Source organism: Cyrtonyx montezumae, unplaced genomic scaffold (genome assembly GCF_038088225.1).
Source record: "Cyrtonyx montezumae isolate F1298 unplaced genomic scaffold, pur_monq_1.0 scaffold_2, whole genome shotgun sequence".
Taxonomy (NCBI): Eukaryota; Metazoa; Chordata; class Aves; order Galliformes; family Odontophoridae; genus Cyrtonyx; species Cyrtonyx montezumae.
Genome location: NW_027071936.1, coordinates 35,234,320 through 35,257,485, shown reverse-complemented (window position 1 = coordinate 35,257,485; position 23,166 = coordinate 35,234,320). Strand labels below are relative to the sequence as shown.

Sequence of the window (23,166 nt, the reverse complement as noted above, 5' to 3'; positions counted from 1 at the left end):
TCCTCACGCACAAAAAAAAAAACCAACCAACACAACAACCAAAACACCGTAATTCAAACGAAAAGATTTTTCAAAACCTGTTCTTAGAAAGCAAGCAGAGTAAATGCATGAAAAAGCAAAAAGAAGGAAGAGCAAACAGAAGACAGTCAAAAACTTCAAGATAGCATGAGAAGGAAGATTCCAGGTATACCAGCGCCGGGGTAGGAATATTTTCCTTGGGGCTGGTTACCACGTTCGTTTTGTTGTTTATCTGTAGGTATGCAGAAAATAGAAACAGACAGGCCTTAGAACTCCTGGTAGACACTGTATCTATATCTCTCTGTATAGAACATCTATATACAGATATAGATATCTATATATAGATATAGATATGGAAATAAAGAATCACAGAAAGATGAACTTATGAACTTGAAAGAACACTAACAATAGATCTCATAGCTAGCTGCAACCCTTCAAAAAACATCAGCTACAACTGTTCAGATGCACTATATGAAGTTCTGTATAAGGTACAGAAGATTTTGGCTGTGACACTTAAAAAAACAGCCTTTAAATAGTAGCTAAAAACATACAAAAAGAAAAAAGAACTAATATGGGCTTCAGGAAAGTACTGATTAGCCATTATGATTTCACATCATGCAACAGTATTAAATAATAGCGTTCTACTTTACTTTTTCTCTTAATTACTCATCACTAGCATAAACAGTATATGATTCTTCATAGCTCTTCAGACATCTATAGATTTGTTCTACCGTCTTCTGAGAACAAATCTGAATAAATATGACTGATGCTGGAAAAAGACTAGTTCCCCTTGAACTTCTTTTTGTTTCATTTTCTACAAAATAATTGCCAGCTGTGATCTTTGTTAATTCAAGATTCCTGCAGTAACTGGATATCAGCCTGTCAATTTTGATATCATAAACTGAAACATAAGGTTTCATGCTACAGTATCTGTAATCTTAAGCCACAAATCACTGCAGATCTGCTTATCTAACATCTAGGCCATCATGCTAATTCTTAAGCTTAGTGCAGCATCACCATTACAAGACTTCTGACTTTTACTTACGTAAAATTTTGTGATGTTAGCAATAATTGTAAAGATTTCTGATTCTTTAAATCCATTTTTTTTAATTTAGCTTCCATAAACATAATGGTATGAGGATAACAAATATTAAAAACCATTTTTACATGCACTAGAAAGCAAGATTTCATTACAAGTAAAATTAGTTTGAAATATGACACTTTTTCTTTCACAATTATTAGGAAAAAATTTAATGCATGTTTCCATCATGTCTGATTTTAACAAAAGCAGTCCAAAGCAGCATGCAGAATTGGGTGCATAAACAAAGAGTCTCAAAAGGCCTGGATCCAAAAAGAGTATCTACTGAACCTTTTAATCACAATGCTTAATAATAAGTGTGAAAAATAAAGAAATAAAGTACAAAACTGCTTCATGAATGAACTGTTGTATAATTAACATCATCATTTAAAAGAAAAAACTCTAGTAAACTTCTGATGTATTTTTTCTTCCAAAGGAAAGAAAAAATGGTTTTCCTTCTAAAACCAATTAGCAAATGAAGATGTGCTAAGTAATATACATGAAAAAGCATAAAAAAAGAGGAAGTCCTAAGATAAGACTGAAAAAAGAGAGCCATGTAAGAAACATCTGATTTCTAATTCAAACTTCCCAACAACTCTGTAGCCTCAGATGAAGTACTCAGCTTCTCAGCAGTGCAATGCAGTGCACTGCTTCTGTCTGTGTCAACGCTTGGCTTAATTCAAGTCATTGCAATTTAGCACTGCTGGCAAAATTCACTGAAATCTACTGATGTCCTCGATGGTTTTTTACTATTACTTTGGTACAGGTTTGGCAGATGATTTATTAATAGTACGAATTATGCCTGAAGCTAAACTGAAGTCTCACATTGGACACGTCTAGATTATAGAAATGTCAGTAGGGTTTGCATTACCGAATGACAGACTGCAAATTTTCTCACCTTAACACAGATTGACTTTGAAGAATATAAAATAGCCTAGTTAGGTAATGCCAGGGAAAATAGTTTTGATACTACATATTATCTAATAATATTTGTGATAGGGCTCATTTCCCTATACAAGACAAAAATAATTTTCATTGATTTAAAATCAAAGTTCACACTGCTCTACATTAAACAGACAAGAAATCAATATTTCTTTTTAAATAATGGCCATTCTACAGAAACTATCATTAAGAGAAAACGTAAGTCATTATTGATCTCCAAGTATTTACTTTATGTTCTTCTATAAGTTGCACAGTTATTGCCAAGTATGTTTAATTTAACTATTCACTATTACACTTTCAGTGATATTTCAGACGTAAGTTGCAGGGGTGTCTGAATTCAAGACAGAGAAAAAAATTCCTTGGTGCATAGTTTCACTCACGGGGAGAGACACATATTAGTGAGTATTTCATACATTATTAACTTGCCTAGATATTTATGGGGCTGTGAGATTAGTAAAAACCTGAACTCCTTACTCAGGAAAAACTTTATAAAACCACCCCACTACTTCAATAAATAAATCAGAGTTCTCTACAGGAAAATTATGGAATAGTGAATATATATAGAACGTTACTTGATGCCACACTGATCCTCTAAAACAAGAAAAATTGTGCATTAAATTGTATAACTAACAGTTCATATTTGGCAACTGTGTAGTCATTAGAAGACTACAAACAAAAAGCACCTAACAAAAGGCACAGATGCGTATAAAGTAAAAACATGAGAAAAGAAACAATTTCACCAGATTTCATACAGTCCTACTCAGCAGTAGCTTAATAAAAATAAAATAAAATAAAAAGTGATATGCCAAATGAATGTTTGCTGTTGAATATATAATGAAAACATGTTAATCAAATTCCAATTCCAATTTTGCCTGAGTAAGGAGAGCAGGCTTGGGTCCATACTCCCTTGATGAAAGTCCTATAAAAATAAACAATATCCATTACAGCTACTGCCAAAAACTGCAGGAAGTATATTCAGAACTTCTTCATAACATAATGAGAACAGAGCATTCATTATCAAAAGTAGAAAGAGATAGCAACTAAAAATTAATTCTTCTGTACATACAGAACTTAGAAATTCAGAGAGAAAACAGCAATAAGCCTTATATTTCCCTCATAGAATATATATATATGTGCTTTTTTGTTCATCTATTAACACACACTGTGCATTTTGCACTTATTTTAACAGGAGACGGAAATGATTCCAAAAAGAATAAAATATTTTCAATGAAAAGTTCTATTATTCTCATGTGGTTATCTTTTATTGGTTGTGAAGAATGAAAACTAGTGCATCACTTGTCAAGTGCCACTCTTTTAGGTCTGGCTGTTGTACTGGCTGGATGTGTATAAATATGCCAACAGCTGGGCATGACTGCATTATAATTACACATCTTTTGTCAAAATGTCACAAAAATATTTAAAAAAAAAGGATCTGCAACTTGGGGCTTAATTTTTTCAAAAGGTATTTCTGTAATAAAAAGATAAAACTCACTTCACATTTGGGATACTAGAAATACTTTCTCCGTACGTTTCCAGTAATTCTCATTTGGGCACTGTTACCACCGATCCTCTGTCAGTGAAACTCTTCACTCACCCGAAGAGTAAACACTTCTATAACTACATGCCTGCTCGGACCAGACCAGCACTTTTTGTCTTTCAAGAGGATTTCCACATTCCAGTGAAAGGTGTGGATGAAGAGCATTTCCCTTATCTCTATCTGGAGCAGCAGCACAACATGCCTGGGATATCACAGCAGATGATAATAAATACTGCAAAATTCAGATTCAAAACAGTAACAAACAGGAATACAATAGGTTGTTGTGTGCAACTGCAGAGGCCAAATGTATCCATGGCAACAGAGTAGGCTAAGGAGAAAGAAGAGAGACTGACTGCCAGCTAAGATACCCTGTGACAAAACTCCGAGCCGTGAAGGAAGTTAGTTGGGAGACTGTAGTACAGAAGCGCTGTGAAATGGTATTTTGACTCCGAAGCATTTAGTATGGCATCCTGATCTATAGTTGTTCAATTAAAGAGATACTGTTTCACTGTGCAGAACAATGTAGTTTGTGTTACAATATTAATATTATTAGCTTTAAATAAAAGAATGTTTTAAAAATTAATGGAAGGCTATTATAGGATTGCTATTTTGTTACTACTTTTATTTACTAATGATAGCTGCATTGGCCAATGTTACATCTACTTTTTGTTTGTTTTCATATGTCCCCAAGTAAAATAAATAAAGAAATAGCTTGCTTGAAAGAACTGCAGAACAATTCACTGTGGATGGCATATAGCAACTGCAGGCTTATAATTCACAAGGTTGTACTGTAAAGTCTTGCAGCTTCTTGCAGTATGTTAACGAAACTAAATGCAACTGTTTGATTTCTAGGTGTGAATGTTTCGCCGGAGGAAAAATCTGTCAGATAAAGATCCTCACCATCATCTGAACACTCGAACTGGACTTCCTTTTCTGAATTGACCAGTCAGAGAGAAAGGAAAAGAAGAAAACGTGACTGGTTGGATTCAAAGTATCAATGCATGGCGTACAGTATATTTCTTTATTCTTTCTTTCTTTTATTTTTTAATAGGAAAAGACAGCTTAAGCTGTAGGAAGGAATGGAAAAGTGCTATGGAGAATATAGTACCTCAATAGAATAAATGGCAAAAATAGACTTCCCCAGATGTAAAATTACTCCCTTTGCTCCACATGACCATGCAGGCAAACAGTAGATAGAAAATGTGCTGAAAACCAAACTATCAAAGGTAATTTAGGCAAAATTTTGGCAACAATTGTTTGTAGTATTGTAATAAAAATTGAGATGGAATAATACCATTGTAGACCTGTAGGAGGAATGATATTTTAAAAAGAAAAGCTGTTCAGCTTAAGTACATAAAATTTATATATTCCACAACAACACATATTAAGGATTTTCCACAGAAATGACAGAATAGTACTGAATGTGTGCTTTTCCAGATAAGTATGATATCTACTTGTCAGTGAGAAGCACTGAAATCATAGTGTACTCACTTCATTTTAAGTCGGAGAAGCTTATCTTATTGGAAAAGTACGAGCATTTGTGAGAATAAGAATATACTATGAATCCATTATTTAAGTATGCAATGCTCTATTCAAGGAAAAAGTTAAAGTAATATTAAATAATAAATTAAAATTCAGGTCAAAGACATACTCCTGAGAAAACGCATCGAGAACAGAAGGATTTCTTTTGCATCATATATTGAAAGCTTGAGGCACTTATTTTAGTCTTCAGGAGTCCTCCAAGAAAAGAAAACACTCACTGTTGAGTGTTTTTTATTTCTTTCTGTCTGCTTTTCAAAGTATTTTTCCAGAATTTGTGAAGCATCTCTCCTCCTGCAGGATCTGGTGACACGAGAAAGGAGCTCTATATCATATATGAAAGCTGCCAAAATGTTCCCTTCTTAGCAAGATCTGTTCATCAAGATGAGCTGATTTGTTGAGACAGTAAACCACTCAAGTTCTGCCAAATATAGCAAGTACATCTGGCAGAAAACACCTCATATGGAGCCAAGAATACCAGTAAACCTTTGGTCTTCCAAGGGATCTGACGAAAAGTCAAGGGGAAATGTACAGACAACAAAGCTACTGGTAAGCACTTACACCTGGAAAAATAACATGCTCACCACCAAGCCATCAATTATACTTACAAGCTAGTTATTAACACTGAGTCACACAATCATCCTTCACTGAAATTATCAATAAAATTATTTTCTCTGGCAGCTATTTCCCACTTATTAAAATCCTTGTTTTTCAAATATTCATTTTATTTCACTTCTTAATTTTCATCTACTAACTTCAATAATTCCAAGTTTTTATAATGAAAATAAATAACAATATTCAATTCTAAGTACCAGCAGAAGTTACAGATAGGTAATGACTAAGAATACATATTTTAAAGTGTACATTTAACCTACCTTAACTCCATCTGGCTTTTTCAGTAAACTCTTGGCTGCTGTAAAACGAGACAAGTAATTTCAGTGTCAGATGGATACTATGGAGGTCAATCAGCTGTTGTAGCAAATCCCCATTTGCCTCCCAGCTGCAGATACATTTTCAGTTTTTATTTCCTTCTTTTGTTGCTCTGAGTATAGGAAATAAAATGCTGAAAATAATTAAACTACAAATACTTCAGTTTATCATACATCTCTTCTTCCACTGATCAAAGTTGTTGGTTAATTGTACTTATAAAATGAGAAACCCAGCTGTTAGGAACTTTCCTGGGTGACATACAGGAAAACAGTTGCATCTGGTATCTCAATGATGTTATCAATTTGAGTGACACAGAAGTAAGCAATATCACATCAACAGAGTACTTTAAGAGTACAGAGAGATACATTAGTGCCTATTTCATTTAGTGAAAAGTGGACTGGGTTTCTGAAAAAAACAGCACCTCTAGCTTTGGTTCACTGGGGATTTTCCACCATGAAGCAGTTCTTCATACGATAGTCTGAGAAGTCACACATATGGAAGAACAACCTGCGAGTAGTGGGAACTGATGACAAACCACGATTTTATTCAAAGGTTTGTCAGGCTTTAAATTCCATCACTTCAAGTGGCACCGAGAATCTGGCCAAATTATTCAAATTTACTAAGCTGAGAGGGCTAATGTGCAATGATGACTCCACAGCCCAGAACCTACGAGCATTTGCAGCAGAAAATCACGCTTAAAAATCTACCAAATTCAAGTATACTATTCACAGAAGTCTAAATGCTTGACGATCTCTGCCAAAGACTTGAAGAATAATAAATTTTGAGATAAGCCTGGGATCTTTTGTTTTATCATTGTTTATGGTTTTCCTATCAGAAGGTACACTAAAGCTTATGTTGAAACTGCTCTTCTACATACACTGTTTCACTCAGAAGCAGGAGCCTTTTTGGAAAAGAAGAGCTCCAATTAGGAATCCAGCATATCCAAAAGGAGGCAGAATTGGCATGAGCTCCTATCATTATTGGTATTCTTCTCTTAAAAACAAAATCCCAAACTAAACAAACAGAAAGAAGTGATTGGATCTTGCTAGACTGAGGCTATTCAAATGAGTTAAGGATTTTGGAGCTAATGAGTTATCCGGCTTAAAGCTGAAATTCATATGTGTGTGTACTTGTGGCTCATCCACTAGTTCTATCTGCATCAAGTGCTCATTTAGCCCTGTGCAGAGAACAGAAAACATAAAACCACCTATAGAACTGTAAAGAAATAACTTATGTCCATTACTGTGTTATTTAAATTAAAAAAAAAAAAAAAAAAAAGCCTGGAAAATGTTATCAGGCAAACGCATTCTATTAGCTATGGATGTCAGCTATTAGACTGCTGCTGTAACTCTCATAAGACCTATGATTTCTAATTAAAATTAACAAGAATTAAACTTGCCATCATTATGCAACAGAGACAGTGCATGGTTTTATTTAAAGAAACATGTGAACAGATGTTTAAAATAAAACGTCTTACATGACTGGGAGGGGACAAAGTACACAATTCTGATGTGCACTTACAGAACCTTATACAACAAGGCCTCAGATTTTATACCACAGCAAATATTCCAGGCACTCCAGAAATTTATTTAGGAGAAGCAAAGGAGAGGAGCTACTTCTTGAACCTTAGGTCAAAAAACCCAGAAGTTCTAGTTTTCAAAGCCTGTTGTCTACCATTAGAGCTTATAAAAATGTGAGAAAACACTACATTAACTCTTACAGGCTGCTGCTCGTAACAAACTAGGCCCTTGGGCTACAGTTGTGCATAAAACTTTTGAGTCTTTTCAATGCTAAACCAACACTGCAAGGTTATACGTTAAAAAATAAAAAGAAAAAGCCAGTAACATATAGGCACTAAAAGCAGTAAGTACAAGTACTGTGTTTTTGGCACTGCCAGCATGTCCTTTGAAATGTGCCCAGTACGCCGTACAGATTATTATGCAGTATTTTACATTATAGGACATATTTCATACTGAACTTCCTTCACAACTGTTGTTCTTGTCTTGAAATGTGTATATACGTATGTGTATATATATATACACACACACATATATAAACATTTTAATGCATCTTTCTCTAAGCACAGATACTGCATACAAATCAAATATTTAAAGAATTTGCAGTAGCAAAGCAATTAGCATATTCTAAATTAAGCCCACAATAAAAGATTTCTTGCAACTACAAGAATTAGCTAGAAATAAAACCTATGGCAGTGCTAATAAGCCAGAAAGCAGACTAAAGAGAAATGGCACTTTGACAACATGAAGAAATTAAAGTGATTTACAGCAAACAGCAATTTTGAATAGAAAAATGATGTTCCTTTCACGTGCTGAGGGTCTTACCTCACAAGAAATATACATTCCACATAAAAGGAAGAAAGAAAAAGGAAAATAAAACACTTTTATAACCACATTTTTATGGACAAATGACCTTGAAAAGCATGCTTTGCAATGAATTACAATGAATAAACACGGCAAAAATAAAGTCATCAAGGGATACTACGGATCATTTGGTATAAAATGGAGAAAATGGGTGAAAAAAAAAACCAACAAAAAAAAAAAGAAAAAAAAGCCAAATTTCTGTTTGCTTTTCATGACAAAATTATTATTTAAAATGACTTCAGCTTTTTTTCCTTTATGAAGACAGAAACTGACCCCTATATACACAGACAATAAAAGTTATGAAAAGTGATGGGAAATGATACATTTATTTGTCATTTAAAAATAATTTATTTTTACAAATTATGCAGCCTACAACATTAACCTGAAAATAAAATTCATTAAGACATAACCCTGTAAAACTTATATAAATGTAATCTTCCGCATTATATGTGTGTATTAAATACTGCAAACTAACAAGGAGAATGTGTATTTGAAACACTATGCAAATTGAACAAACTGCTTCTGCATTCATCATTATTTAATTTATTGTGAATGTTTCTGTTATTATCATTCAAATATGCCCAGAGTACTATCATGTTTTTGTCCATAAATTAATTTCCATTCCACAGTTTCATCTTCCCCAGGAAGACTGTAACATTACTGACTTTTGAATTTGGCATTATTTTTTTAACTACGCACTTAAGATCTGAAATGTAAAGTGAAAAATTCTCATAGTTCCAGCCAGAGTGCTGTTGAGGACAGTTTTAACTCTACTAATAGTAAACATAGCTATCTTTGGCTATTAAAATGTATTTAGTAAAAGATCTAAATCTTCAGGTATACTCACTACAAAATTATTTCATATAGAGGAAACATATCTTTATTTTTATTGAACTACGCAAAGGAAGAGAGGGAAAAGGACTAACTTTAATCTATTTATTAATTCTTAGAAAAGCAATAAAGAAAGAATGTGCCTTGTTTATTTGCTTTTGCTTTAAAACAAGATTTAAAAAAATATTTCAATAAAATCTTGAAATGATATTTCAGGTATAGAAAAATAAATGACTTTTTGAACTGTTGTTTGACTGTACTTACTCATACGGAAATACATGTTATTTTTTTATTTTCCTCCACCAAAATAAAACAGGAAAATTCTGTCCGTCTTTCAACAGATAACATGAAGTATATAAAGAGACACATTCTATTTAAAAATTACACCACCAGTGTCTGCTAAAATAGATTCCATTTAGTTCACATAGCTTAAATTCTCTTGCTTGTTTCAAAGGAAAAAACTTAAGATATACCACGTTCATATGTTCTTGAATAATAAAGATCTTAATGCGCTAATAAATTTTAATTATATCTTATGCTTTTTCACAACAGAAATCAAAACATAAAGACCACAAGGACCTGGAGCTCAGTTAACATACCTGAGAAATTTCTGGTAGCCAGCATGGTTGTCAAAATGGCCCCCTGTGTACACATACATTTTCTCAAATTAGTACCAAACTTCTTTAAAGTACTGAATGAGACCATGACAGGAAAAAAGAAGTTCCCATCTGGTAAATCACACAACTGCTTAATTACATAAACTGTTTCATAAACGTTGAAAGAATGGATTGGCTATGCACTATCTGTCACGGATTGCAATTCAATCTTAATTACACATCTACTAGCAATCCTGGAAGTGTGTTATTAACTCTTAAGTCTGTAACGCACAGACCACAAGTACTCACAGGCACAGTAACCAGAAGCATAATATATAGCTGAATTCAAAAAATACTTCACTCATTGTTTTTCTTTTTTTTTTCAAAAGAAGAGAAGTTGATTTGTAATGTACTAATAAGTAAATTTGACACTTGCAAAGTTATCCTGTCCATGCAGGAGAAAATAAATGATAGCCTAGAAGAACAACCTTAGGGATTTTACTTCAACAAATAGTTCTTAACATGCATACCGGAAAACGACTGTTGTTATTTTGAATCCAACAAAATTGTGCAGTACACATTTTAAAATTTCTTTCTTAAAGCACTTTTTTGTAATAGGTTAGAAAAGTGATTTGATTTGGAAAAAGATCTATCAATTCCAGCATTACATAGTTTCTAATGTTCAGTATCAAAGTTCACATGAAAACATAATATTCTATTCTCTTCTGATAAAAGTTAAGATTCTCATGCTCAATAGCTGTTCATCTATCAAACAGTTCATACAACAGTAACAATCAAGAAAAACTCATTTGAGGACCATTTCTTTCACAGAGAGTAAAAGCCAAATCATATTTTGTTATTTACAAAATTATCCACCTGTCCTTGCAGAAGTTATTCTTACCTTTAGTTTTCTTCTTGCATTGAATTTCTTTAAACAATCTACAGTCTCCTGTCTGTGCATCATAGAGGCAACAGTGGAACGTTGCTAAAGACAATGAGAAAATAATTACTTTAAATGCACCCAAACAAACATACAGCTTTTCATTTACTCTACAACATATATACGATGACCCACATAGTCCAACACTTAAGTTTCCAATTTCTAACCTATGTAATTTCTTTCTGTAAGCTTCTGCACATGGGGGAAACTTCCAAACCAACAAAACAAATTTTAACAAAATATTTTAAAAATATATTTTAGAACAAGACTGTAAATTTTCTTTAACATTAGTGATACTAGGTGAGGCACAGAAGCAGGAAATATTTCACTGAAAATTCAGCAGCACCTACGTTTTCTACATAACCCAACTTAACTTGCATCGTGTAAAGGCCAGATAATTGCAGCCCACTAAAATGAATAGAGCTGAGAAACAGCTCTATATATCTCACTGTGACTTTCAAAGCATCCACCCAAATCACCTGTAAAGTCAAAGCCTAGACTGCACTGAGAACTGGAAACTGGTCCTGAATCCAGTAACACAAAGTCAGCCTCTGCTAATGGTAACCTAACTCACAATTAACACCCATTAATATCCTGCTTTTCAATTTCATCATAACTGATTTAAGAAAAATATGTAAAATATTATGCATCAGAAAATTACTTTCTTGTACATCTTTTCCTTGTGAACTTAAAATAATGCTCTAATTACAGCAGTGAAATTCTACACCATGAATCCAAGGCAAAGAATTTAGTGTCTGCAAAATTTCTTGTCACAGGCTGAGATTTCATTATTGACTATATCTGTATAATTACAGTTTTACACTCTACCACTTCAATAACTGCAACAGCGCATCACAAGTAAGGACAAAAATTACCCTCCAAACACCTCCACAAGATGCTAAAGTATACCATAAAGTGATTTGTCTTTCAAATTATTTTATTAAATATGTGGAAGCTACTTACGCAGATCCATGGATGCTTCAGTGCTTCTGAAGCTGTGATACGTTTTGCAGGGTTGATTGTAAGCATTTTATTGATAAGGTCTTTTGCTTCAGGTGTCACTGTATCCCATTCTGGTGAGGGAAACTTGAGAAAAAAAATGAATGTGTATATTATCTTGCATGATCACTACACAATTTTATCTAAAGATATTAATTGATAACAGGTCTGTAATATTAACATGTAGTTTTAAGTTAAAAACACACTTTTCCACAATCAGTAAAGACTGAATTAGCCAGATTTATATGCAGTGTTTTTCTCCCTCACAGTTGTTTTTTTTTTTTTTTAAATTTGGTTCACATGCAGAACACTTATGGATTTACAATATTATGATGACAATTGACATTCATAGGAAAAAATATAATCAGTAGACAGAAAAAAAAACCTCGCTAAAGTAAAACAAAAATATTAATCATTGCTCAAACTTTGTTTGCTTTCTTTCAATGTTAATACTAATGCAAATTGTATAGTTATGGTATGTAAATGTAATTAGTTACGAATTTAACACCTCCTTGCTCAGCAAAACATTTACACACGCACTCAAAGTATTTGCTCAAATGCAAACTGAATGAAAAAATGTGCATGACAAACTGTTGCTCTGATCAGAACACCTTGAGCACATCATTTTCCAATAATAAAAAACGTTTATTCTTAAGATTATAAGAATTTGATGTAATCTAGATGCAATACATCACCATATTTATTAAGTATGTGCAATATGGATGCACAGTTCAGTGTCCGCACTTACTTATTTCTTACCCCCTCAGCTGAAACTGTAACTACCACTGTCACTCTGTATATTACTGTCTGGTTGCTTACTCAATTGGAAGACTAGACAGACTATAGCATAACATAGAAGGCCATAGCACAACAATCATCTTTCAGTCATTAACATCCAGAATTGGATTCAAATAAGAACTTAAAAATTAGAAGTTACAGTATTTTCATCATTCACAAATGACCCAAAGATTAGAACATGAGACAGCTTAAGATAGAATGAGTGATTGGCTAAAACGATAACCACCAGAAAAAAATAAGAGGCCTTTAGGAGTTAAAAAATATCTATCAGGAATACAGAGGTATCAACAGGCTTGTCAGGATAACAAACTGAATTTATTTTAGGAGAGATGTTTCCATCTTTATAAAGCTCATGTTACCAAAGTGACATTTACTACTTTGAGTGACTCATGGCAGTCAATACAAAAATAAATTACAATATAAATCTAACTTTCTAACTTTTCACTCTAGGAGACTCCTACTTAGAGGCACAATTATAAATAACTTAGAAGACAAAGCATGGCACATACATCATAAGCACCAGCCTTGATCTGCTGGTAGAGCCTGTGCTGGTCTTCATCCCAGAAAGGAGGATAACCCACCAGGAGGATATATAGAATGACTCCTGCAGAAATCATAGTAGTATTAAGTAATTTCAAGGAAAAAATAACAAAAACAAAAGCAAAGAAATTCATTTTGTACCTGCTAACCATGTGAAACTAATGGGTCAAAAGAAGGATCTCAACTACTGAAAAACACTAACTATTCAAGCTGGGAATTAGGGTAAACATAGGGCTCATGGGACAACCTCCTACAGAGTGTGAGTAAGAACGTGTCTGACACAAAACCAGATTTGTCAAACTGAGAATGTCTAGTTAGCTGGAGAAATACATTTGAACTTTGATTCAAAGATCACGGAAGTTTTATGAAAGTAACACTTCTGGTATTATCATTGTGTCTGTACTATAGTATCTATAATATTCAATTTATCTCAGGCAGAGAAAACTTGGGCAACTCAATTTACCTCTACAAATACATGGTTGATAGGAAATTAAGACGTTCATCTGCTAGTTTTACAGGGATGACTCACCCTGACTACAGAAAACTGCTTTCATAAATACAAGCAAATAAGTGTGGGTAGAAGTAAAAGAAAGAAACTCATCATTTATTCTCAGATAGGTAGCAACCCCTCTGCTGGGACCATAAATTACACTGTTTAAATAACTGGATTATAAACAATTGTTCTCTACTCCATTTAACAAAAATATTAGTTCCAGAGTTCAAAACTGCAGTTCTAAAATCTTGATTTCTTCTAAAAATTAATACTGAATTTTAACCAATACCTATTTTCTGATGCGGAAGATAAGGTGTTCTGGATGTCATCCCTTCCATAATGTACTTTACCACTGACTGAACACTGTCTTTCAGAATAATTCCTTACCACACGCCCACATATCCACAGGTTTTCCATATGGATCTTTTCTTAAGACTTCTGGAGAAAGGTATCCTGGAGTGCCAGCAAAGCCTGTCAAAAGGCAAGAAAAGTACTCTCAAAAACTGTAGGTGCTCTGCAAAAAGCGATCAATTTTCATGTCATCCAAGAACACACAGGATCTTGGCAAACCATCCAGTAATAACTACTTCATCTTAAACTTTCCTTCATAAAGCAAACTGCCTAGAAGTAATAATATAAGAAATACTTATGCAGATGGTTACTGGTCAATGTTCTGCTAAACATGAGCCAGCAGTGTGCCCAAGGTGGCCAAAAAGGCCAATGGCATCCTGGCTTGTATCAGAAAAATGTGCAGCCAGCAGGAACGGGGAAGTGATCATCCCTCTGTACTTAGCACTGGTGAGGCTGCACCTTGAGTACTATGTTCAGTTTTGGGCCACTCACTGCAAGAAGGACATCAAGGCCCTAGAGCTTGTCCAGAGAAGGGCAACAAAACTGGAGCACAAGTCTTACAAGGAGTGGCTGATAGAGCTGGGACTGTTCAGTTTGGAGAAGAAGCAGTTCAGGAAGACCTTCTCTATAACTACCTAAAGGGAGGTTGTAGTGAGCTGGGGGTCGGCCTCTTCTCTTGTGTAACTAGTGATAGGACAAGAGGGAATGGTTTCAAGCTGTACCAGGGGAGATCTAGATTGGATGTTAGGAAATACTTCTTCTCTGAAATAGTTGTCAGGTGCTGGAATGCGATACTCAGGGAGGCTGAGGAGTCACTGACCCCAGAAGTGTTCAAGGAACGTTTAGACATTGTGTTGAGGGACACGGTTTAGTGAGAACCATTGGTGGTAGGTGGACGACTGGACTCTGGACTGAACCATCTTGCAGGTCTTATCCAACCTTGGTGATTTTGTGATTTTTTGACCTGGCCCAATCCCTTTCTGCCACCATCTCTACGTATTTATAGTCAAGACGACAGCAAAAAGCCAGCTGGCTACCCATCTACACTAGCACTGCAGATTTAACAGCTGTGTCGAGGATCTGGTGACAATGCAACAGTAGAATATACTCAGAAAGATTTCCAGATAGCTGCAAAAATGTCGCTCATGACTTGTCTTGTTACCGTAAGCTGTAGAAAGACAAAATGGTAGTAAGGTGCAAATATATCTGCTCATGTTCAAAGTCAAAAAAGTTAGTGGAGTAAGGAAAACTAGGGAAACACTCAGCAATCCCCTTGGAGATACTAACTGAAAGTCAGCAAATGCATCGAACATTTGCCCAAAATTATGAACAGTGTTTCCGAGGTTTGTTTTTGTTTGTTTGTTGTTTTTAATACCTACCGTAATATAGTCTATTTTAAACTAGCACCAAATTATACAAATTATTTCTGTAAACATGACTCACTCAGGACTTCTGAGTCCATCTTCTGTCAGCTATGAAGACTATTTTCATACATAAAAGTACTACTTCCAGTGACATTTATGGGGAACTGATTAACAAAACAGAGCAGCACTTAAGCTACACTACTGCAGCTATAAGGAACATTTTAAAAGCCCTATTCAAATCTATATGAGGGTTGATTTCTGAGTAAACAGCAAATAATGCTAAATTTAGAAAAGCTCACATATGGAGCAATTTCTCATTTAGATGAATAAGAGAGAGTAGAAACACTGTTCTAATTTCCTTTTATAGAAGTAGAAAAACAAATGCTCAGAGACGCTCATGATTAGCTTTCTTGAGAGCACAACTGGGTATTGCTCTGTATGAAGACAGCCAAGTTAGGCTTCAGTCTTCTTACGGCCTTTACTGCTCATATTTCACACAACTACTTCTAAGATTATGTTTCCATCTCCAACACTCACTTCCTTGAAGTGATGCAGTTTGAGAACCTCCTTCTAAAAGTTCACAAAAAGCATCTCCAAAGTCATCTATCCTTAAAAATTAGTATGTTCTTTTTTTATTCTTCAGCAGCAGTCCAATTTAAATGTTGTCATTTCTCGGATAGTGCAACTGGTAAAAGCTTAACGATCCATAACATTCTGCACTGAAACATTAGTATATTTACTCTTCTAAGTATTTTTGTCTAAAATATATGCTTGGAAATTCTTGGAAGGTGAGAATTTAAAAAAACACCCATTATTTCTGAAAGACCAAAATGTATTCCACAAGATTTGTGCTGAACAGAAGATAAGCAATGAAATGTATGAAAGATGGCAACAACGTATGAAGTAGACAGCTACAGAAAAAGGAAGCCTTTGCCCTGCAGCTGGCAATCATTTTAGGGTGAGAAAAGGAAATGAACGAACACATTGTGTGTATTCTACTCAGAATGTATCTAAATAGTTTAATGAAAAATAGGCTTGTGTTTCTCAGTATCCTGATATGAGAACCATGAATTCCAAAGTACTATCATACAGGAAACACAGTTTAAGCCCCTTTGAGAAGCAAATGAATTTATGTTCTAATTAGCTTTAAATAGAGTGGTTTCATAATTTTTCCTGGAAGTAATGTTCTACATTAATATTTTGGTTCATTTTAAGTGCGAAGTTGTACTGATGTTCAACCCTACCATAGCTCCACAAACATGATCATACATTACTTGGAACTAAACATTATAGTGAAAATATAATAACTACCTAACTTTGTCTCTTGATGAGGTTACAGAATGAGTTTACACATACCAGAAATAAAAAGTCAGAAATAAATCATAATAAATGTGAATGTATTTTTCAGAAAACTATTGCTAACAGTAGTAATCAACCTAGCTAAAAACAACAACAACAACAAAAAAAAACAACTTGCAAACCTGGAAAAACTAAGAGTAACTGTACAGAATACAAAGTTAATGCAACTAATACTACAAAAAAAAAAAATCAATGGAACTACTCAAATGAACAATATATTGCATTGTCCTAGCTTCAGGACAAGCTACAGCTGGGACTAAATCTAGCTACCAATGAGACAACTGCAGCCCCTTGACAGACTTCAGTGAGACTGGCCTGTTACAGTGAGCGGGTGGAGCCTGCCAGACACTTTCCCAGCACACTTAACACCTGCCAGCAGGGTGGGGTGTTTCCACCAAATAGATGAGCAGTTCCTACAGTCATGAAACAGGTTTGCTCTACAAACATGCCAACTGTGAGAACATCCCCATGCTATCCAAGCACACTGACTTCTGGCTGGTTTCCCACTGATTCCACATCCATGGTTTAAGCAATGTAATGATCATGACACACGACTACATGAACACACACACACACACAAAAAAAAAAAAAAAAAAAAAGAAAGAAATTCTTATACTGAGCTATAATTAGAATCAGATCATGCTATGAGACACTAAGTGCTGCAGGATCCACTGGAAAGCAGAAAAAATACTCTGGAAGGAAGAGAAAGTTCAGTACATCAGAGTTGATGTTTTTGCCTTGTTAAAGCAGTCAGAAGAAGATTAAGGAAGGCACTCAGAACATGACCGAAAGCTCTTGCAGTTCTCTAACAGGCACAGAACTCATTCATTTTATCAAATATTACAAATAAAACACTATGTTACTATTCCTTTCTTCCAGCTTCTCTGTTCCTTAAATATGTGTTTTGAAGACACTCAGCTCACTCTCTACCAAGCTCAGCGCGAAGACCTCACAATGCTAAGTCTGAAACAATCACTTCAGATGCACCAACTGACCAATACATTAAGTGCAAGATTTTACAGGAAGGTTCAATCTCATGTGCATCTGCATCCATACAGATGGACCATCTAGAGAAAACAGCCCTGAATTCATTCTGCTCATTTTTTTTTCTTAAGAGGTTTCCTGTTTACCAGATGTTTTCATCATTTTAACAAAGCATTTGTATTTTGTCTCTTCGCTATTCAACTTTTTTTTGCACTAGTCTATTCATTAATGTGCAAGAACAATCCCCACTGTCTTTTGTGGATTACTGAAATCCATTTATATAAAGGCTGGGATTTAAAACAGCAGGCTAGCTTATAAAGCTACCAACATATGTCCAATGGTACTGACTGTGTATGCACATCTGGATGCAGCATAGATTTCAAACTCTCAATCTCTCAACACACCACTTGCACAAAATCCTTTGTGCTTTTATTCTAAGCTTTGATAGCAAGCTCAAGATCACTTTGTTCTATTTTAAGCTGTACTTTCTAGGTGCTGCAAATGAGAATATGTAGCTGTCACTAACATTTTATTCTGTTTGCTTTTTTCTTTCTTAGACTGAAAATGATTGGGTTTGTGTTTCCCATCTGTCGAAATAGGGTGGTATTTGAGATTGAGGAATTATATTTGAACTTTTCCTGTTATTTAAAATGACCAACATTAACTTTTTCCTTGGGCATTTGTGAACTGTAACAGATGATCTGTAATAAGGTGTTGTTTTTTTTTAATCATTAAAAGAAAAAAGGAAATACTTTAGTGAGACTGGAGAGAATTGTGTAATAATACTGAACTCACTACCTCCATCCTTTTTTCAGATCCTGAAATACAGCTTTGCACATTGCAGGTATTGATTCTGGAGATCTAGTTTAAACAGAGTTGCCATCTCCAGGAGAGAAAAAACCTCCAATCCCAACATTTCATGAGCTGAGTTGAGGCACAAGACAGTGCACTCTTCTGCTGGTTATATATACACACAGAGTTTGTTTGCACATTCCAATACGTCTTTGTCACCTTTGCCATCAAGTAAGCATGCACTCGATTCCTCTCAGATCAAGACTATATTTTCAAAATCATCACTGCAGCAGAGAAACTCCAGTTTCAACTTCAAAAGATACCTGTAAATTATTTTCCCAGACACTCTTAACCATTCTTTCATTTCCTAGATTTATGGTGTCCACAGTCTCCAATGTATGATGCTTCTATATTAGCAGTTATACATTCTCAATAAGCTGGTTTATTTTGAACTGAGTGGGTCAAATAAACAGTTTTGTGAACAGCTTTACTAGCAGGTCTGAAGGGGCAGTCACCTCTAGAACAGCAACATAAGCAGCTGAGACAGATCATTTGGACTGTTACTGCAGGATGTGGATAACCAACCAAAGTAAAATTTTCATGTATTTCCAATGGACAAACAGCTGCGCAGATAACATGTTTGTACTTCTGGGCAGCTGTACTCAGCAGTATTAACCCACAGCCTTATTCCTCAATTACCTGAATGACTGAATGGAAATCAGCCATCTCCTTCCCAGCCTCTGCACTCCTATTTCCTTTCTACAGATTCAAAAACAAAGTGAGGAAGAAGGGAGTTGTGTGAACCTATGTTTTAGTCAAACTTCCAGGCAGACAGAAGCCAGAACAAGCCAAGAGTCAGTAAATCTGAGTTTCAGAGTCAAGGAATGTCAAAGATGTTCTGTGCTAACAGAAGAGACTTTTGCCAATTCATTTTATGCAGCAGATTGGGAAGATGATTTATCATCTTTGTCAGTGAAGAAAAGGTTATGAGGCATAGTCTCTTCTTGCCTAATCAAGCTCTTCGATATGGAAATTTAGCCACAGATCATTTTTGAAGCTTTTTCCTTTCCTCTTTCCTTTCTTCCTTTTTTTTTTTTTTTTTAATAAACAAAATCTGCTGCCAAACTCTGCTTAATTCAGTGAGAATTACGGATAACATTCTTCCTGGAGAAAAAGATCTAAAGTTTACCTAGGTGTAGAGCTTAAACTACGACCAAAATACTCCTATAAGCTAAATATCAGGTAATCACACAGCTTCATGTTTTACACTAGAGTGAAGAGCTAGCAGGTTTGGGAGGCTTAATGGCAACACTAAATAAATACTAAGATAAACAAAAAATACATACTTACCAAACCAAGCCTGTTGTTCCCCTTGGACTTCTATAGCCAATCCAAAGTCTGCCAGTTTTACTGCTGCTCCCTTGGATTTGCTAGCTAAAAGTAAGTTCTCAGGCTTTATTTGGAAAGAGAAAAAAAAAATCAAGATTAAAAAGTAAGTAAATATAATTTATATTTGTTTTCCTTTGTTTTTTGTTTTGTTGTTTTTGTTTTGTTAAGGTGTCTGAAATGGAAAAAAATATTTTAGAGGAGTGAAAAAGTAAAACACCATGCATTTTCTCCATAAAAGTTAAAAACTGTACTTTCCACTCTTACTTAGGAAGAATCACTAGGTCTCTAAACTGCCATCATGATCCCATCTGACAGCAAGACTAAAGACAAAAGTGCAAATCTCCTGGGGGAGTACATAAGCTAGAACTGCCACATGGCATTGTGTAACTGTTTGTTTGACAGGACGATTCAGAGAACTCCAAAAACTCAATATATGGGAAAATGCTGCTGAAAAGCCCCAAAGCCCACATATCCTTTGATTCGCAGTCTGAACTACCCAGTTAGTAGGGTTAAGCATTTCTAACTGTAGAGTGTATGTTTCACCTGACAACTTAACAATAGCAGCCACATTTTCATATTTGTATTTCGAAGGCAGCTGTATTTGCAGTGCAAATCTTTCTACAATAAAATTGCACACCTACATTTGTGCTTGCTGAGAACCTAACACAAACAAGAATTTAAGCCTGGGAAAATTCCTGCTTTGCTTTTAGAGCATGTTGATCACATCTGATGCTTCAGTATACCTACAGAGTTAAAAACAAAGCACTTGATAACAATAGTGGTGTCATTCTAGCCTTCATGAAGTATCCTTTGATCGTCAGTCAGCAAATGCATTGAATGTGAATTGTCCAAAGACAATATTACTCTAGGAACCCTAACATTTTATAACCTTGAAAAATAACTGTAGAATTCAATGTTGTGATGTTGTATATATATATAATATATATATTGTTGTTGTACAAAAATGTTGTATTTTCTTGACAGTTTTTTTTCTCTATATCCATTACTTTAAAAATTTTTTTATTAGTGCTGATTAAAGTAATGTCACAATGCCTGTCATTTAATCACACTAATTTCAACATATAGTCACGTATGTACTTACAGGTTCTCTCACCAGAGTGAGAGAAGTTCACAATAACTACAACCTGGGGTGCATTACTAGTATAAACCTCCTAAAACAATAGATGATCCTATTTGGTTATGATCTTCAGTAATCGAAAAGCAGTGAAATACCTCATTCTCTTGGTTGAAAGAGAAGTACTGATCTACCCCTTCTCTCTCAACCCCTCATAAGTTGAAACATAAGATTCCATTTGAAATAGTATTGTGCTCTTCGTTGTTAGTTATTTATTTATTCCACTACATGCCTTTATCTGCAAAAGTGCTCTACAAGAAATATCACCGTCATTGGTGAATATTTCTCAACGAAAGATGAAGCAGATTTACTCCTATGCCACAGACAACAGTTTTTTCAGGAATGTTGTTGTACTATACCCTTAAAAAACACACAGCTGTCACTTCTGGATGAGAAGCATACCAGAAAATTGTCATGCGTGAACTTGGAATGACTACAAGGACTTGGAAAAGGTTAACTGCCTGGTCTGGGCCATTCAGAACCCTGGATGCAATAATATCACCCAGTGTTACTGGGACTTGCTGCAGTCAAGCATGCAGTACAGCAATGCTAACTACTGAAATCACAAATAAATTAACACGATTTACACCTTACTTTTTCAAAGGTTTATATTCTAAGAGATCAAGTACTATATCTCTGTGTATTCTTCCTGGAATACAGTTAGAGTTGAGTTGTTATTTTGTTGCTGCCATTTTTTTAAAACTTCAGCTTCCACAGGGAACGCAAGTGGGTCATAATCACAGAGTTTAACAAAAGCAGCTGACTGCCAAGAACTGAAATTCCTTCATGAAAGTGCATTTCTACCACTTGTTAAAGACAGACTGTCACTAGGAGGTCAGTTTATTCCAGACGTAGGATCCACCACCATTCTGACTTACATTAAGAGAGCAGCAACAAGCAGGCTGTGAGAGGCTGTAAGTGCTCCTCTTTGGCCACCAAATTCTGCTTAAAGGATGATTAAATAATACCAGATCGTTCAACTGTTCATATTGTCTTTATCATTGCCCCCTTCCCACACCCCCAGAAATGACATCAAATTGCTGAAAAAATCCACTGAGTTTTGCGATTTAAGGATCACTGAGTTTTGCGATTTAAGGCCAAGCCATAAACATCTTCTGTGTGTGCTGTTTCTCTGCTCCTGGGTCTCTGCATCTTCTTTTCCATACAGGGAGTTCTGCTGGAATTTTACCACAGACTCATTTCACTCTTTTTTTTTTTTTTTTCTTTTGCCAGAAAGGAGCAAGTGAAAAAAGAACCATTTACTGTTTCATGAAGTTTTCACTTTCAGAAATGAAGCTGGGTTCTGCAGTTTGGCAGGAATATTTTTTTCCTCATACTGTTTCCAATTCATCCTGGATTTGCCAGAATCAGAAATCCACACGTTTTGCAACAGTAGACAGCTGGATTTCATGCATTTCTGAAGAAAAGGTCATTTCATGTGAGCATATGAAGGGCTCTAGAAAGCATTCCTTATTGTAGCTTGAAAGTCAGTTTACAAGGCTACAATCTACTTGTTTGATTTCTTTTAATACTAAAAACATAAAACTGTGTCCTGTGAGGACAGAAAACTGTTGGAGCTGCCAGACAAAGTGACATTTTCTCATTTAAACTCGTTCCATGTTATCCGGCTGCCTGCCAACCAACAGCTACTGCCTGAGTAGGGACTTGCCCACGTTGTACTACTGTGACCTGGAGAGATCCATGAGTGCAAAACAGATTTGAAGATTTTGTATCTCTCTGAAATTTATTATTCTCTAGCCTTCTGAGCAAAACACTTTATCATCACAGGTTATACGTACCTTTACAGATTCAAACAATAACTGCAATAGTTGTTTACTGGGAATTAGAAGGACAGCAAGAAATAAGACTGTACTCTGAGTCACAAATTATTATTAATGATAACTATTAGAACACTCCTATCCTAGAAGGAAATTCCTACTCCATGTAACTCATCCAGAGAGGAAAATAAGTAACAGAGAAGCCACACAAGAAAGAATTATTGTGTTCCACTGCCTTAGCCCACATGCCTTGTTTCTTCTGTAAAGGATCTGCTATTTTAGAAGGTACGCTTCCACCTGCTTTTAAAATGAAATCTTCTTTTACTTGAGATCTTCAAGGCCCAGTGCCCGAACCGAGATCTCCTCCTTCTCCACAAGGATGGTTTCCCACT

At 35.1% G+C, this 23,166-nt stretch overlaps 1 protein-coding gene across 13 annotated transcripts in view; it reads right to left on the bottom strand.

Annotated features, from left to right (window-relative positions):
* CAMK2D (calcium/calmodulin dependent protein kinase II delta) overlaps positions 1-23,166 on the bottom strand; it is a 156,835-nt gene that overhangs the window by 31,552 nt on the left and 102,117 nt on the right. For 3 of the 13 annotated variants that reach the window (XM_065736873.1, XM_065736877.1, XM_065736878.1), the window contains exons 7-13: positions 19,823-19,925; positions 14,010-14,093; positions 13,099-13,193; positions 11,756-11,878; positions 10,754-10,837; positions 9,856-9,898; positions 5,990-6,027 (exon numbers count right to left, since the gene is read on the bottom strand). In XM_065736873.1, coding sequence (XP_065592945.1) covers positions 5,990-6,027; positions 9,856-9,898; positions 10,754-10,837; positions 11,756-11,878; positions 13,099-13,193; positions 14,010-14,093; positions 19,823-19,925 — 570 coding nt within the window. Of the gene's footprint in view, positions 1-190; positions 251-4,475; positions 4,509-5,989; positions 6,028-9,855; positions 9,899-10,753; positions 10,838-11,755; positions 11,879-13,098; positions 13,194-14,009; positions 14,094-19,822; positions 19,926-23,166 lie in introns of all 13 variants that reach the window. The other 10 variants (XM_065736874.1, XM_065736879.1, XM_065736880.1 and 7 more) reach the window with 6 other exon arrangements.